Here is a 19099-nt window from a genome sequence, read left to right as displayed (position 1 = left end):
ATAAATTTCAATTGAAAATCATGCAAATTATACACAAGATGCTGAATATCGAATACAGGTGAATTGGTAAATAATTATTAGCCTATACTTTTATAATGATCTGTTGAAGTTGAGACACTTTGTTTCAAAGCAATGTAATGATGTAATGGTGATAATCAGTGTAATGATGGTAGGGTAGGGGTGCCAACTTAGTTGTTATATTGAAGTATCCTCTCCTCATCAGAGAAACTTTTACATGTGAATTAAAGATAGTATAGAATAATTTATGATGGTTTGATAGGAGATTAAACAGAAAACAGACCACTTTCCCACGTGTAATATTTCAGTTGAATTCATTGTTATGTTTGATTCAATGATTCCATGAGAAAAAGTAGGGGTGAAACAAACATGTTAAACAAATTGGATTCTCTATTGCTCAGGGATATTCATTACTCAAACACAATTTCAATTAAAGTAACAAAAAAAAATTAACACTTTGATAAATAACCCAAATAACAGTGAAGTTAACAATTACAGTACAGCATATCTTTGCTACTATTGCCTCATTTGGAATAAGTGATTGTCAGATTGTGACAATTCTTATATTTACAGTACAGTATTTCTTACAGTACTTATGGATATCTTCCACGATATTGCATCACTAGCCTACTAAACAAGTTATTTTAAAGAAATCTCATTTAAATGTCTATATGATAAAAAACTTCAATAAATTTACATAGTTCAAAATGTTTTCTCATATGCTCTCCTCATTTACGTTGGACACTAATGAATAAATATCTTATTAGTAAATTAGATAAAGAGCTATGGGCCTTTATCATCATATGACACAATAAAACTTATCAATGGCTCTTGAGAATCCTTGGAAATGAGCTTTAGATAAACAGTACTTGCAATTTGTGGAATCTTGAAACTCAATTTATAGCATTTTTCTCAAAATAGAAACGCAGCACGTGTCTAAGACTGACAGGAAACTTATAGAATTACAAATTAAGTCTTCATATGGTGCAGTTGCAACTGATTGCAGTTTGATCAAGGTTTCCTCTTGTGATGCACCAAGCAGAATATCTTTAATTAACTTATTTTTTGAATAAGAGGAATATGTATTTGAATCGTTAGAAACTATATTTTCAGAAGACTGTGCTTAAAGCCTTTTGATTTGCATGGCGGTGACGATTTCAAACAATTAACCACGGATTGAAACTTCCCTTGCCCCAGTCACCATCATGCATATTGCAGTGGTGTGCATTAACTTCAATAAAGAACTCAACTCTATCCATAGATAGAGTTCAGAACGTTTCCTTTTATTGGTAATTTTAAATTTTCCTGAATAATAAATATAGATTAGAAGAAATTGCACCATAAATCCATAAAATTTGACCTGGCATTTTATAACTTAGGTATTGAAATAGGAAGCTAATTTTATTACTTTGGTAGCCTAGCAAATTTACAGATGGGAAATAGATACGGCAAAGAACAACTACAATGTCAGATCTATTGATAGAACTCACAATCCCAAAAATGCTGTATGTAATCTTATTTTGGTGTCACACTACACGAAGATATCAAGTGTAGTTCTATCCCAAATAAAGTAATCAGGGCTTTCCTGAATACGGTGGTTAAAAGTAGTTAATAGAATCACTAGCTGAGCGGTACAGCTGAGCTACAGGTGATGACAGCCAATATCCGTATGGTGAGTGAATCTTCTCAATTCCCTGTTGGTTTTGTAATTATTCTAGAAGAGCTCGAAAGACTGATGAAAGCACTCTCCCTGGATTCAAAGATGCTGTGTCTCAGGTCAACTGGGATAATGATCTACAGGGGGAAGAGCCTGAGGAGGCTTGTAATTAGTTTTTTGGCAAAATTGATGAAACCATCAATTAATTTTCTCCATTGAAGCTTTACAATGAATTTCTACTTTTTAAAATAAGCCTAATAGAAACACTAGAAAGGTAAGGTCTTGGCTTTCGCCTGAGTTGTCCAGGTTCAGAAGTTTGATACTGATAGTGAGAGACAAATATGCAGTGAGTAGGCCTACTAGTCCAATGGGGAAAAAACTTACTATTGTATAAACTTTATATTGTATTCCAAAATGAAAAGAAAATACAAATGTAAAGTCAATGAAATCAAAAAGTCCCCACTGAAGTTTGCGGATGATACTACATTAATTTCTTCTGGCTCAAATTCATCAAGTTTAAACATATCCTATTTTTAGACAATTTCAATCTAAATTTAGGGAAGGAGCAGTTTTGGGCTTTAAGCCTGTTGTTCCTTTTCCATTCATAATTGAGAATGATAGTGTATGTTTCAATGTATAAATAAATCTGTCCCAGGTGCAGCAGGAGGCTGCAGAGGTGTATATAAGGGGGGTCAGGGGGCACGGGCCTCCCGAAATAATGAATATGAAGAAAAATCAGTACAGTATTTACAGAAAAAAGTACAGTAATCTGAATTTTTTACGGTAAAGTAAAAAGGGCGTTCAGCGCAAATATGAGCAGCGGAGGCTTACCCTCTGAATAAAGACAAGACTCAAAAAATGGTTTGTAAACTGAGTCACAGTCAGGCCATTAGCATCAGCAGTCACAGTGTCAGTCAGGAGTCAGCAGTCACTCCTTAGATTCACCATCGATCCAAAGCTTACCTGGGAGTGCATCTCCCAGGGCATCTGTACAAAGGGCATCTGTAAGAGGCTGTCACTAGTCACCTATTTGCTTGGAAAGTTGACACAGTTGGTGAGCAGACCCTACTTGCTGGTAGTGTACCATGCTCGTTTCCATAGTTTCCTGAATTATGGACTGCTGCTGCGGGGTCACGCTTCTACATGTGGAGATGTGTTAAAGCTGCTAAAGAGTGACATCCGTATTAATACCCTCAGTGGCTTCCCGAATCATTGTAGACTAAATAAATTGAGTGTGTAATTGAAAAATATTTAGAAGTGACACACATAACCTCTAGCTATATTAGGACTGTTGTATAAATTATAATTGGAACCGTTTTGGGCGTAAGTTAGCCTGTGGTAAAATTGTTCTATAAAGACATTAAAAAATAATTCAATGTTGACTTGCCCTCAATACAATACATTAATAAAAAAGAACGCTTGTAAATAAATAAGTTAAAGGGTCTAATAAGATAAAAAGACACTGTTGAGGCACAAGTAAAATCATAATAATGATATTAAAGATTAGAGTTACCGTACATATTTGAAACAAAACTGTGGATTATTTTCCATTCTACAATATAATATTATTGTGTCTTGTAACTGTAAGGTTAGAAATACAATTTACATGATTTCTAAGATAAAAAAGACATCATAAATAGTTTAAGAAGTAGATCAAGTTATTTTAAATTTTATTAGAAAATAAATAAAGCAATAGATAATTACCCAAAACAGGAATATTTATTATTAACTCTGATTTCACAGTTTACCACCACTTGCAGCAGGCCAGCAGTTTATCCTTTTTACAATATTTGCATCCGTGCTGTGCAGCCCTCAGTCAGCTGTTCACTCTTCACTGTTCGAGTGTTCTGTGGTTCTTTCAGCCTTAGACCAAATTCAGTTATATATAGAATAGACACGCTGGGAAGTCTAGCCTCTGAAGCCAACATCTACTGCCAAATCCACCCATCTTGACCTCACAACAGTGATGTCACGCATCGTATGGAAAACTTTCAGATTGAGTCTATTTAAGATTCATGGAGTTTTTAGGCTATTTCTAGCTACGGGCAAAAACGATATCAGTTAAGTTATAATGTGTTATGTGATATTGGCTTCAAAGTTATAATGTGTTTTGAAAATAATAAGGTACGGTAGCCTACAATAGTTATTTGTGCAACTAGTGCGCAAAGTGACAGTTTGCTGCACCGAAAGAAACGTTTACGCCCGAGCCGTAGGCGAGGGCGGAATGGTTTGTTGAGTGCAGCAGAGGAACTTTGCGCACGTATTTCACATTAAAGTTTTCCTACAGTTACCATTGAATATGAAAAGTGGGTAATTATGGGTAAAATTGCCTGAAATCCATCAAATGTTTTTCTGTGTAATTTTATTATTGATAAAAACCTTAATTTATTGTCAAATTGAATAATGTAGTAGTGTTTGAATGAAGAGGCGGCTGTGTGGTGTGTGGGTGGCACTGTACTGTCGCTGTCATCCACTGTTGTTCTTTGTTATAATATATAATTAATAACGTCCTCGTTGTCCTTCATTATTATTATGACGTGCACCTCTGCTCACTATACCACAGTCACTGTTACCAACTTCATTTTGATTTTGCTGCACTGTTGCTCCATATAACCTACTAAGTATTTTGCATTGCCATGTTGCAAATCTGGAGTGCAGAAAAAATTTTCCCGCACTAGAGCGGAAAAGTGACTCTTTGCGGTCTGTAATCAGTGCAGCAATGGCCACTTTTCAAGGTAACTGTAGGAAAAACTAATTTATTGTCATGCTGCAATGAGTTCACTTACATCATAACCAAGGATAATATTACAGTTACAACTTACAATATTTATGTGTATAAATTTCAACTTATGCATGAAAAGATAACTTATTCCACTTTTTTCCTAAAAATTTCAGTGCAATTATATGCTGCGCAGGAGATTACCATTTTCATAAATAATAATTACATAAATAAATAACAATCTGCTATGGAAAACAAGCTATGTTCAACAACAATGCATTGTTTAACAATAATGTAAGTTAAACACCACAAACACTTACACAACAAACTCAAAAAAGTTTTCTATAATAATTATTTCTATACGATCTGTGACGTCACTGCTGTGACGTCAAGATGGGTGGATTTGGCAGTAGATGTTGGCTACATCGACTTTCAGTATGAACTATGAATATACAATGGGCCGTGTCTATTCTATAAATGGTCTAAGCTTTCAGCAGCTGGGCTCAGATGAACGAGAACTGAGAAGTGGAAATAGGAACACTGTAATCCCAGCTGAAAACTGAAACAGAAACAAAAATAATATGATTAGTCAGCTGTTCATATCTCTATCGGTTTTGCTTTTTTCTCTGTCTTAAATTTATTTAGCCTTCAAGGCTTCGATTCAAAAATTTCCTCATAATTTACACGTAAAGCAAAACCGAACAACTTGGTTGGCAAGTACATCATAAGTCATAAGCAGTTTTGGGTGTCGAGTGTTTTTCAAAATAGTGAATTTTTAGTTTGTTGTGCATTTCCTGTGAGAATTTACTATTTTCTCACATATTTGGATTGGAATTCCATTTTCAGTTAATAGTAGACACGACAAAAGAAAGGTAATCTATACGAAACTAAGCCGATATTTTTATTATTTATTACTGCATTGTGTTTTCCTGTTATCTGAGTTAGCTGAACATTCTTGTAATGAATTTTATTGAGCAAAATGTTATTCTAAATCCACAAAACTTTTTTAGGGTTACTGTGGTTTATAATAAATTTCAAGAAATAATAGACATTTGTAGGATAAAAAGTAACTTTTAAACTTATTAAGCGGTGTGGAAGCAGGGAACACACAAATGAACGCAATGTGATGCAATAAAATTAATTATTTTTAGTCTTGGAGTAAGGTAACACCGAAATAAATAACATTAGGTTGTTTGTCAATTAAAAAGGATCAGCCTAACTAAAAAAAGCAGTAATCTCTTTTCAATATCAATATTTGTAATTTGTAAACGCTATTTTCAGAATAAGCTTCATGAATAATTTTCAAGGGTTTTTAATGTCTGTACATATTGGAGGAGAAAACAACTCAGAGCTATGCCACATTGTATTACTCTGTCTATCATATGAAGCTAGACCCTGCGTTAAGCTTATATTTATGAATTATAATATTCATCCACAATAAGAGAGGAAGTTCTAATATGGAACCAATGGAAATTGAAATGGGTGTACCTTCTTGTATATTGTACCTGACGAGAGTAGGCCTATTGCTGCCCGATGCTCCTAGTAAAGATGTTCAACTGCCTGCCACACTCAGTAAGGCCTCAACTATTAAACGGTTGGCAACAAATGTCTAGTCCACACTTGGCCCAGTCGCTGGCCCAGCTTGGCTGAGTTGGTCTTGCCATCCTCACTGCGTGCCCAATCAAGGCCAGCGGTAGCCAGCAACATATCCCTGATAAAATTTGAATATATTAACTGAAATTAACACAATTAAAACCAAAAAAGTAAAGCAATAATAATTAGGTTTAGCAACTCAATTAGGCCTACACATTAAAAAAACAGCAGAGCAGATGGCAAAACAGAAAACAACGCATTGGTTGGCAAGTGTGGATGGGTGGTTTGTCAACGCTAACCTTCGTTGGCCTTCGCTGGGCTGAAAAATCCAATGAAGGTAAATCCAAAAAGGTCAATGAAGGCCAGCGCTGGCAACCCACCCATTTACACATTGACGCTGGCCGACTGTGGCCTTCGTTGGGCCAATATGTAGATGGGGCATTAGGATGTGATCACATTGAATCCTTCTTCTTCGTCGATGGCGCTACAGCCCTTATCGAGCCCTGGCTTCCTCAATACTGCGCCTCCATCCATCACGATCTCTTGCCTTCCTTCTCCAATCCCTGATGCGAAGAAGTTCTGCTGCTTCTTATTCGCCAGACACCCTCATCATACACAGTTCCATGTATTCTACGCAGCATTTTCTTTTCCCAGCGGTCTAGATTCGCTGCAGCCGTGGATGATAATATCCACACTTCACTTCCATACGTGACCACTGTGCGTATTATAGTTTTATAGAATCACACATTGAATCTACTCACACTAAAAAAGCGTGCACTTGCTGGTGGTTAGTGACAGACAAGTAACAACGTGCTTCTATGGCTCTTTCCAGATTTTGTTTCTCATCTGCAAGCGTGATCTCGCATGCACCCGCACAAACGTGCATTTAATTCGATCTTATCTTTAGACACGCTGAAATTATATTTTGCGCGTCTTCAAAATTCATAGTCTCTTATTATACGAGCATTATCTGTATGTGCATGACCTCTTTTATGGGGAGCCTTCTGGTAAAAAAAATCAGCGCGACTAAAACTCCGATATAGTTAGGGTGCTCAGAGCAAGAACTCCCTATTGAATTAACTCATAGCATAGCCTACCCTACTCTTGAAATAGCCTAGGCTAGGCTATAAGAGGCCTAGTTTATAGACATATAAATATAATGTGGCTTGTCGGAGCATTCATTATTATTATTAAAGTTGTGCTATGATATTATCAATGATTTATATTGTGTGTTACATTTTCCAAATAGTGATATTCATGTCAAGCTTTCTATTTTTCAGAAGAGAAAAATGGAAAAGTATCCAATGCCCCCCGAAAACATGCCATCAGCGCCCCCTGCTTACGAAGCAGAATGCAGACCACCCCCATACTACCCTGGTCCGAATGTGCCGCCGGTCCACACTGGACACTCAGTCCCATTGGTTCAAGCTCCTCCTCCTGGGTTTGCTGCTACTGCTACTGCTGCTCCTTATCCACAGCAACAATATGCAATGCGTGAGTACAATGTAATATTGTCAGTGTTTATACTGTGATGCTATTTTGCCAATGTTCAATAATTTTCTAACCTATTAGAGTATTAACACCCTTGTACAAATTATCGTTTAGCAGTAATATTGATGCTTTGAAATAGTGTGAACAGAATTTTGATGTGAGAAATCACAATTTTTTCGAAGCCTTTTGGGTTCCTCAGGATATAATAATAGTTTTAGTATCTCAAATCTCAATTCAACATATAGATGGGTTAAAACTTTTTCCATGTTTCAGAGAAAAACTCCATGTTTTTAGATTGCAAGATGTTTATGCAAGCGTCCAAGCGTTGCCACGACCAAATTCAATTATTTATCCTTGTTTATACGTCTTGTTTGTTACATAGGTTGAAGGAGAAATAAAAAAAACTATCTTTCAAGATTTGTCAACTCAAACTTTTTAAATCTATAATAATAGGAAGCGTCAACACAATATAATAATAAGAATAAACCTATATAAACTCAGTTGGTTGTAAAACAAGTAGTTATTATAATAAATATTATTTTTCTTTTGCAGCTATTACTCAAGCTCCAACCAGTGTACCTAGTGCCATAATAGTTCAAAATACTGGTAAGTAATTTTCACAAGAATTAGAATAATTTTCAATTACATCAAATAAACTAATAATACTAAAGTGTGACTTGGCTGGCTAAGGTCTGGTGGCAGACTTTTCAGTACGCACCGTATCAATTTCAGGGCCTCTGACATGACCGTACAATGCAATCAAATCAAATAGTGTTTTATTCACAAATCATAAACATTTATACAGTTAATAAAATTTAAATGTCAATTTAATAATATATCTATCTTCTGACAATCTGTAGCTATCTTCTGATTTTTGAAGTTTTGTAGTAGGGCCTAAGCCTAGATGGAATAATTAATTAAATTTCAAACAACTATAGGCATTATTTACACTATAAACACTATTGAATGAGCTACCATTATTCTATTTGATCTCATTAGAAAATGACAATTAAATTCCGAATGTTTTTATTATTTCAATTGAATCAGTATTTAATATTTACACATCGATTGAATTATATATCAATACAATTTAGAATCGATTAGGCCTACAGATTAGCAATGTTTTCTGTCAATCTTTACATAGAAAATAATCTAATAGTAACGATATTTTTTAATCTTGTAATTCGGTTATCGGTATGAGTAATGATAACGCTGACGAAATGCTTCAGTTTCGATCCCACACTAACACAACTACCAACAACTACTTACACAGTTGTTTGACCTTCGATCACTCATTTCGTTTCTATGACTCATGATTTTCACTGTCTGTCTGATAGTATCCAACTTTAGCAGTATTGTATTTGAGTCTGATTTGTAATAATATCTATTCAACTTTGAATCAATTAGATGAATAATATACTCCTGATACATTGAAAAGTGAATAATAACTTTCTTTCAATGTATCTGAAGTATTTCTAGACTCTAGGAAAGAGGAAAATTCAATTCAAATTAATTTATTTCGCACAACATAATATTATTACAAAACATTGTACCAGCTAAAAATACAAAAATAAAAAATACTAATGAAAATCCACTTTGAAAAACAACTTGTTTTAACATTATTTGTTTTGCTTTAGAGGACAAAAACATAAAGCGAAATAAAGATGGGCACACCTAGGCATAAGCCTTATTGGAGTGGACTTCTCTTAAAAAAATTAAAGACTAGAGTAGTAGGACCGCTACGCTTTACACAAGAAATAAACTCTATGTAGAAAATGAATAATTATAAATTTACTAATGTTACAGTTTTCATAATGCAACAGAACAATGACGATCTCTTATTACAAACGAGTAACTTTACTATACATAATAATAAAATAAAATTATTCAATAATTTTCTCAGTGAACAGCGAATGTCTTATCCAATGATGAAAACAGAAAGACAGACAAAAAAAAGCCACTGACTCAAAAATGAAATTATTCTACCTAGTATTTATACTAATGTACAATCCTCAAAAAAGATTCAGTCATTCAATGTGAACAGATAGAACTTCAAACTTTTAAGTAATATACTGAATGGGACTGAGGTATTGAATTTTCGTGAAAATCGTGATACTTTTCTCATTATGAACTTTTACTAATAGTAATTTAATTTATAATTTATTATAATTGGTAATATCGTATTTTATTGTGTAAGTTATTAGCTTTGTAAAATTATAATTTTTACATTTAAACTTCATTGAATTACTTTCATTAGTTCCATTCAAAGTTCGTTAGAAAATAATAACTATATTATTTTGTGATTTGTGACACAAAAACCTTTCCAGTAACTACTGAAATTGAGTATTATCCAATCTGTTAATAAAAATTACGTGATTATCCCGGCATAGTTTATTTAATCGTTCATGACAAATTCATAACTTCAAATTCAATTATATATAAATTCACAACTTCAATTGATTTTGTAATCGTCTCAATAACAGTAAAATCAGTAAATTACAATATTTCAAGTGAAGAATCATTGAACGATATGTATGCCGTTTGAATTGCAATGGTATAATCTCATCGTGTATCAACAGCGGAGTAATAAACAGCCGTTTATTCATGGAAAAGGATATCCAACAATATCCTTTCCATTGAAACTCTTATAAGCTTAAAATACTGTTCACTCTTTACAAAACTGAAGAGTGAAAAAAGGATCCACTATTCAAGTCCATCTTTTATGGATGAGTCAGTAAAAAAGTATTTATAAAAACATGTTTATCATCCTGTCGGTCCAATTTATAGGTTTATTCAAAGTTTTTTCTGTAGCTCTGTCCTTCCTCTCATAATTTATTTTTTGTGGATTTTTTCCAACTTGAAATATTTTCTTCAAAGACATATTCAATTTATTTTAATAGGGTTACTTGGATGTTTTATTAAATAGAATTACTACTAGGTACCCAGTAATCCATGTTTTTATTTTCAACTTGAAATATTCACATATTTGTTTTAGAAAATATTGTGGTGCCGTTGGCGGTTGTTGGACCTAATCAAGTGACCACCACATGTCCAATGTGCAGGAAAGTTATAAAAAGTTCCACTGAAAGGACAGTCAGATTGGCAGCTCATCTGGCCTGTATGGCTTTGTGCCTTGCGCAGTGAGTACTATTCATTTTTCTCATCAACATTTGTATAGACTGTAACTTACTCTTCAATATTTAGAAAATTACTTTTCCTTACCTTGAAAAGTGACCATTCCTGCAATGATTACAGAACGCAAAGAATCACTTTTCCGCACTAGTGCGCAAAGTGATTACTTTGCGTACTCCAGATTTGCAACATGGAAACACAAAATAGTTGGTGGGTTATATGGAGGATTAGTGTGCGAAAACCAAAATGAGGTTGGTAACAATGTCTGTGGTTAGATAAGAATCATCAATGGCTATATGGCTCATGATAAAATCCCAATCTAGAAATCCAAAACAAGAATAATGTTTATCTGAATAATAATTAAATAATAACTTCTCATCATTATTAATAATAAACAATGTTTCTTTTCTATTAACAATAATTATCATTTCAACTGCAAGCAATGAGAAATGTAGCAAACACACTTTATGAAATTCGGATTTTGAGGTTAAATAATTACCATTCAAAATCCATGTAAATAAAATTAATAAAATAACATTAGAATACTACAATAAAATATTCTCTGTTGTCTTTGCTATCTTATAAATATTTCTTAGTTTACTTTGTGCATTTTTCAGCAATTTGAGTTAACCATTGGTTTAAATATCTGAATCCTGTTTTTAGCTGGATGAAACGAAGTTTGGTACAATTCTTTCCACTAGGTCGCACGCTTGTCGGTTCAGCCATTTTGCAGCCATCCCAATCAGCTATCAACATTGTTGTTGACTGTGTATTTTGAATGCTAATTTTGTTCTTTCTGTATTCTTTTCTGATTTTGTACATAAAAATGAGAACTTTTGCTGAGAACTTCAAAGAAAATTATTCATGTAATTTTGACAAAATAAATATTTAAAATGTATTATTGGAATTAAAAATTTAAATTTTTTGAATTATTAATTAATAATTAAGTACTTATATTCTTACTACAAGGTGAGGCATAATAATTAGCGATTTTAAAAAGCGCGCGAACCAAGCTGCGTTGGAGGAGGTGGAGGGGATAGCATCAGTTACGTTTGGCGCGAAATAGCATTTAGTCACAATGGAGCGCTGGACCCCACATCATCGTGCGTACGCTGTCAAAGCCTTTTATCAAAACGGTAGTTCATACCAGTTAGCACGTCGTGCATTCCGCAACCATTTCAACATTAATCGGAATCAGCCGGTGCCATCTGCCTGTGCGATTAAAATTGGGTTAAGAACTTTGAAGAGACTGCGTCAACGACAAGGAAGAAAACAGGAAGACCGAAAACTGTGCGCACACCTGAAAACGTTGAACGTGTAAGAGTCGCCATTGACAGAAGCCCTCGTCGCTCAGCTCGCCGACACAGCGTTACACTTGGGATTTCAAACCGAACGGTAAGACGAATTTCACACCAAGATTTGCACTTCCACCCGTACAAAATCCAAATGGTTCAGGCCCTAAAGGAAACGGATTTTGTAAGCAGAAGCCGGTTCAGCTTAGAATTTTTGGACTTGATTAATGAAGACGAGGACATTGTAAACCGTTTGTGGATGAGTGATGAAGCGCACTTCCATCTCTCAGGTTATGTTAACAAGCAAAACTTTCGATTTTGGAGTGATGTTAACCCTAGAGAACTGCATCAGCAGCCATTGCATTCCAAAAAAGTAACTGTGTGGTGCGCCATGTCTTCATTAGGGATCATAGGGCCATACTTCTTTGAAGATGGCCAAGGCAATGCGGTGACAGTGACTTCGCAGAGATACGCAGAGATGTTGGACAACTTTTTTACTCCACAACTTGGACACGAAGTGAACGATGAAATGTTTTTCCAGCAAGACGGAGCAACATCCCACACTGCTCGAGTAAGCATGCATATTGTCAATCAGTTGTTTCCAAATCGTGTGATCTCCCGAAATGGAGATATTGCATGGCCCTCTCGTTCACCTGACCTCACAGCATGTGATTTTTTCTTGTGGGGTTATCTGAAAAGTAAGGTTTACCAAGGTAATCCTCCTAGAACAATTGAAGCCCTGAAAGAGCGGATCCGGCAGGAAGTTGGTCAAATCCCACTGGCAATGCTACGAAATGTGATGAGTCACTTCAAGGTCCGGCTGGAGGAATGTGTACGTTTAAACGGACGCCATCTTACTGGAGTTATTTTCAAGAAATAACTGACATTTTACTGTTGCAGAAAATGCTTTTTCATGTTTTTTAATATTGTGGAATAAAAATAATTTTTTAACAAAGGGTTTTTATTTAACAGTATTTTTAAAATCGCTTGTTATTATGCCTCACCTTGTATTTAAAATAATATAATTTATAAAAATATTAATGATAGAATAATAAAAAATAGTTAATAAACCAATTTAATAATTCAATAAATGATAAATAAATTGATATTATTATAAATACTAATACTGAATATTGAATATTAAAATATATTCAATTATACATTTTGAATAATATTTAGCCTATCATTCATTATTTTAAATTATAATTTTTTTATTTAAAAATTGATTGGTTGATAAATTATTTAGAAATTAAAATTTATTTTAAATTATTTATATTTGCAAATTAATTGGTTTATTTCAAGCATTTATTGGAATAAATTATTGATTTAAATTTTCAACTAATAATTATAAATTAATTATTATTATTTTATTTTAAATAAATTAAGTTTTTTTTATTAATAACAAAATTACCTAGAAAAGCATTTGATGGATTTCAGGGAATTTTACCATAATTACTCATTTTTCATATTCAATGGTAACTGTAGGAAAATTTAATGTGAAATACGTGCACAAAGTTCGTTTGCTGCACTCAAGAAACCATTATTCCGCACTCGCCTACTGCTCGTGCGTAAACGTTTCTTTCGGTGCAGCAAACTGTCACTTTGCGCTCTAGTTGCACAAATAACTATTTCAATGCATTTGAATAACCGGTTTTGACGTGATCAACAATGGAATACGAGGTAACTGTCTATAATGCTGCAGTGCAATCGAGACTGGAACTGCTCATAGACAGGAAAAGTAGAGATTGCAAGTTAATGCCAGCCGGTGATTTCAAATACATTACCTTCAATTAATTCCTATTTACCAGACATTGATGAAAAATGACGTAATGGCAAGTGCTGGCCACCAGTAACTTCCCATCTCCACATTTTCTGTTTGTAAAGCTGGATTGGTACACAACAGTGAAAATAGAATTTCCCCTGTTCTAATATCATTATAAGTTCTAATGGTATTATTGATACTCAATCGGCCGGGATGAGTGGGAATAGTCCAATTAGAACTCGTGGGAATTATATTTCCACTGTCACTGCTGTGTGCGAATCCAGCTCGAACCGCTTCAATTCAGAATTCAAACCAGTAGAGTAAATAAAATATATAGTAAAAATGAGTGCATAAAGTTACGAAATATAAATCGTTCAACTAGTTGTCAAACTTTGTATGGGTGTAACTTGATAACATCCACATCCAACTGATAATAAATGTGTGGAGTGTTATCTCTCTATGGGGGCTCCTTTAATAATTTCATTAATATAAGAAATTACTATAAGAATACAATGATTATTTTCGTAACAACGATCAAAATCACTATAAATATAGAAAGATAAGAAAGTATAAGTGCATTACGTGAAGCAAAGACAAATCTGTTTGCATGCAGCACTCCTATGTTCAGATCAAACCTTTGTTCAGATACTTTTTCAAACCTTTCCAAAAAGTTTTCTTACCCTGCAATTCTCCAATATTTCTGTTCCAAGTCCCTCTGATGCATTTTTGTGCCTCTTGTAACTTATAGTGAAATATTGAAGATGATGGTTTCTTGATCCAATCCGAGCTGCAATGCATTAACACTATTTTTTATGTATTTCACACAACATTCAGTCAATTATCTCAAGTAGATAAGAGAATTTGTTTACTTTCAGAGTACTTTCGAACAGGAAGCGTTCATTTTCAACAGTCCACATTTTCAACACTTGGAAAATGAACGCTTGCCGTTCGAAAGTACTCCAGTCAGTTAGTAAACAAATTTACTAATTTACTTGGAATAATTGACTGTTTGTCGTGATAAAATACATCAAAAAACAGTGTTCGTAGTAAAATGGCAATACTTTCAATACCAATTCGAATCAAAGTGATTGAAACACTTTAATTTTAAAACGTATTCTATTCATTTTTCAGATGCTACATCTGCTGCTGCATTCCTTACTGGATGGACAGCTGCTACAGCGTGCATCATACTTGTCCTCACTGCAAGTACTTCATAGGAACATACAACAAATAAATCATACTATAAATATTATTTGATCATGAGAGCCTTAAATGTCATTTTAGAGTTTATACCTCATCGATAATATAGAGTTGTGGACGCCTGAAGCTTCTTATGAATTGGTAATATTGATCTTTATCATATTGTTTACAAGTGAACTATTTCCATGTAATATTTATCTTGCGATTCCAAGTCATTCTGCTAAGCCATATAGTACTCTCAAGATTCATAAACAAGACTTGATTAGAATTTTTTTTGTAAGGTGTTGACCACATGCTCACATGATTTCAATTTTCCAATTACGCCTCTAATAATATTTTGTAAGCTAGAAAACGAAGTGATGAAAATAATCCACGTGAATAAAAGTTATCAGCTTCTTTCCTATTATTTTTGTGCATAATCAGCTAACGTGGTATAAGTTTTTAATTAGATTTTCTGACATTCAAAGTTCCTTTTATGAGATTAAAGTTCAGTTGAGATTAGATAATCATGTTTATATAAGTGATCTAGTTAGTAGTTTTAGTTTCCAAAATTATTTGATATTAATCTTTATTTGCTTTTAGTGCTTTTACCTACTTGGAAAGATGGACCCATTTTCGAGTGCTTGTATTTGAAATACAAGTATTAATGAAATTTACTTACGGTAAATCAATAATTGAATCTTTCATTATTTGAAATTGACTTATTAATGGAAAGAGTTTTCGAAGTATAAAAAAATGCTCGTCCTACACATCGGAGATTGGATAGGTTCTAGATGAAATTGCACTAAAGGCCTATTTTCGGCAATCGCCTTGGAAGATGATATTTATCAAAGTGATTATTTCTTATGGTGTTCATGGAGCCGAATACAGATTTTGCCACCGCTTAGATCAATATAGTGCATCAACACATTTTAAGTGTTACAATTCCCGCGAATGCTTTCAAATTCCTGTTTTATCATGGGTATGAGGATAGTTCATTTTGACTCTGCATTTTATTGTACGAATTTTCGAAATGGGCCCATCATTTTTTATATTTTTACATTATATATTATTTTTTGAACTTGTATAATCGACTAAGAAATTGCTATAAAATTTGCAAGGGATTCAATTAGCGTAGTATTAAATTTTTCCACTGAGATGAAATTTCTGTTGCATGAGATAATTATAGACTTACTTGTGATGTAATGTAATCAGCAATCAAAATCAAATTGAAGCCCAATTTGAAATGTGGAAACCAATAGAAATGAGGTGCACATTTTAATATTTTTGTCTGGAAATCAAAATTTTATCACAAAATGTAACATTTGTAGTTTTTTCGAAAAAAATCGAAATAGTTGTAGTTTAGAAATTTTTCTTCTATTTTGAATTACTTGACAAATGAGAAATCTTCCATGAGTATCAACTTCCGTACAATTTATCACATGTTTATTTTTTAACACAAGTTCTAGAGTACACCAAAATAGAGTCCTAGTCATTACTGCAATCCTATTTCTTTAAAGAAGTTTTGATTGTGACAATATAGTAATGTTTCTTTATAGATGAATTACTGTATCTTATAATTGCTATTGGATGTTCTGGTTTTTTAAATATTATATTATTTCTAACAATAACATTGATTCTGTCCAGAAACGATTACATGTTGGTACTTATAATAACGTTTGAAAAAGGATTTCCTTCTTGATTAACTCTACCTAAATAATGTTGCTTATTAGGCTATGATATAAAATTTAGTTGATTGGCTTCTCCCCCTTATTATTTGATGATTATTTTTATAATATATATTTGAATTTCATATGTAAAACACTATACTTTCATTTATGAATATTGTAGCAAGATATATACTTTCATTATGAATTTATCTGAAAATGTCGTATTTTAGCTCTTTAAACCAAGTGGTTATCAAACCTTACTTTGCTCAATTTCGATAGCTCATGTTTCACTTGAGATCTATTCAAAATAGTATTATTTTCATGTACAAATTATTTGGCAGCTGATAATATATTTGGCAGCTAATAATATGATATCATCATAGTCATAAGACTCGCATCATGAACAAGTTGGCAGCAAAACAGTGAAAATAAGCTACTTTTTCAAAGATTTAATCTATTTAATATTTGCTAACGTTCAATATTATCACAATATTATCTAGTGGTTTCAATTCATTGAAAAATGAATGAATTCCTCTTGAATATTCATTTATTGATTATTGTTATTATATAGCCTGTAAAAATATTAGATTTAATACTTCAACATTATCATTGATTACCTTAATGAATTTCAAAAGTTCATGTATGTAAGCCATTTATTGAATTATTCTATGTATTTGTATTATGATTATGATATTACTATTCATTGTGATAACTGTTTTTATACTATAATGTTTAAAAAACGTAATAAATATGAAATATGTATTGAAAATAAAAATATCTTGATGAAGAATTTCATTTCAATGTAGGTTTTTTTTAGTCATCTAGATTCTATTTGAGGAATTCTATCAAAGGCGAACGCACACAGAAGACGTATTCTGACAGGAGAAGAAAAAATCAAACGTCTGCAGGCAGACATATGAAGACAGACAGAGAAACAACATTCGAACACCTATGGAGGGTTTTTCTTAGTCTGTCTGCTGCTGAGTGCGTTCCCCTTAAACCTGACAAGATGAGTAATTGTTGTGAAAGCTTTCAATAGAACACTTGACTCAATTGAGATCATCAGCAGCGGAGTAGGGGAAGCAACTAATGAGTTCTCCTCCTGCCGTCGATCTCAAGTAGCCGCAAGGCCATATTTGATCAAAATCGAACACGAACTCAGTAATGGGCTAATGGACTCTCAACTGCTGTTACTGAAAATGAGCTTTGCGAGTTCACAGTTGAGAGCTCGCGGCGTTTTGTTTGATTGCATTAATAGGAAAAGCAAAGGGGCTTTTCCTAGGGTAAGAAGACCAACTTCAACGAATTTGCACCTTTAACATACAATATTTTATCATGACCTGAGTTTGCTAGTTGAAGGAATTTCAAGTATTATAATATAACTACAAGGTAATAGCTATTTATGTATTAAGAGCGTAATGCGCGACTTTATCGCTCGCGCAAAACAGTTAGAGCGTTCACGCACATCTCAAGTCTACTATTCAAAGATCTGAGCCAGCTTGGTTGCATTGGTTGATAGATTCGTTTCTTATCCTGAAAATGAAACACGAATATTGGCATCTACTGGAAAACTAAGTTTATCTCATTCAAACTAATAAAAATCTGGTGTAGCGCACTCACACAACATTCCTTGCCGTTATGAAAATTGATCACCTGACGGTTGACGCTAGTGTTCACGCGCATCTCAAGTCTACTATTCAAAGATAATGAGCCAGCTTGTGACAGGACAATAACTCTAAAGACACTCGAGGTCTGCTATCTCTTCATAGTGAATGATTTAATAGAATCAACACTTGCCATCAGTTTGCAATTGAATAATCACATTTTCTCAAATTTCGAGCTAATTTTCTATTTTAGAAGAAAATGTTACTAAACATTAATTGTAGAGATTCTCATGCTCAATCTTTTCCACTTGAAATTTTTTGTTCAAATTGTATCTGAAGCCTGATAATTGAGAGTCTAAAATCAAACTTTGCATAGATAGGGCGGAGCTCCTGAATTTTTTACATGTATGGGACTTGTGGAAGTTGATAGAGCTTATCAATTACTATTAAAGGTATGAATTTGATCAAAATCGTTGGAGCCGTTTTCGAGAAAGTCGCGAAAAACCCTGTTTTTGACAACATTTTAGCCGCTAACTTGAATTGGATTTGATCGGAATTTTTCGTGTTGGATCCTTATATTGTAAGGACCTTAAGTTCAAAATTTCAAGTCATTACGTTAATTGGGAGATGAGATATCGTGTACACTCATACACACACACATACAGACCAATACCCAAAAACACCTTTTTTGGACTCAGGGGACCTTGAAATGTATAGAAATTTGGAAATTGGAGTACCTTAATTTTTTTCGGAAAGCAATACTACCTTAGGTAATACCCTATTACCATAGGTAAGGAAAGTAAAAACCATTTTTTCTACAACTGCGCGTAAAATAGCGATTTATGTATTGAGAGTGTAATGTGCGACTTATCACTCGCGCAAAACAGTTATCACATGCCGCGAAGCGGAGCGTGATAATTTTGCAAAAGTAATAAAGAAGCATTACGCGGGAATTACATACAAAATTTTTGATTTTTTGATC

General features: G+C 33.5%; 2 protein-coding genes and 1 long non-coding RNA gene across 4 annotated transcripts in view; 1 reads left to right on the top strand and 2 right to left on the bottom strand.

Moving 5' to 3' along the window:
- The window catches only part of LOC111054900 (major facilitator superfamily domain-containing protein 6), a 31846-nt gene extending 28329 nt beyond the window's left edge, over positions 1-3517 (bottom strand). The window contains exon 1 of the mRNA XM_039431477.1: positions 3380-3517. The gene's annotated coding sequence lies outside the window, so the exon portion shown is untranslated. The remainder of the gene's footprint in view (positions 1-3379) is intronic.
- A 1123-nt stretch (positions 3518-4640) lies between these two features.
- LOC120351956 lies at positions 4641-14788 on the bottom strand. The gene is made up of 3 exons (XR_005571657.1): positions 14345-14788; positions 5900-6105; positions 4641-4953 (listed from the first exon to the last, which is right to left on the bottom strand). It is a non-coding gene; the product is annotated as an uncharacterized LOC120351956 (long non-coding RNA).
- Positions 4889-17304, top strand: LOC111054902 (lipopolysaccharide-induced tumor necrosis factor-alpha factor homolog). Of its 2 annotated transcripts, none has more exons than XM_022342028.2 (5): positions 4889-5266; positions 7268-7481; positions 8031-8084; positions 10474-10618; positions 14796-17304. In XM_022342028.2, exons 2-5 carry the CDS (start codon positions 7277-7279, stop codon positions 14896-14898), a joined length of 507 nt encoding a protein of 168 aa, XP_022197720.1. In that variant the 5' UTR covers positions 4889-5266; positions 7268-7276; the 3' UTR covers positions 14899-17304. The 2 variants fall into 2 exon arrangements, with proteins under 2 accessions (XP_022197720.1, XP_039286933.1); XM_039430999.1 differs by lacking the exon at positions 14796-17304 and adding an exon at positions 11274-11508 and having other exon boundaries at positions 4983-5266.
- The last annotated feature ends 1795 nt before the right edge of the window (positions 17305-19099 follow it).

The sequence above is a fragment of the Nilaparvata lugens genome, chromosome 6, assembly GCF_014356525.2.
Source record: "Nilaparvata lugens isolate BPH chromosome 6, ASM1435652v1, whole genome shotgun sequence".
Classification (NCBI taxonomy): domain Eukaryota; kingdom Metazoa; phylum Arthropoda; class Insecta; order Hemiptera; family Delphacidae; genus Nilaparvata; species Nilaparvata lugens.
Note: the sequence above shows the minus strand (reverse complement) of the source record. Positions and strands in the feature narration are given on the sequence as shown.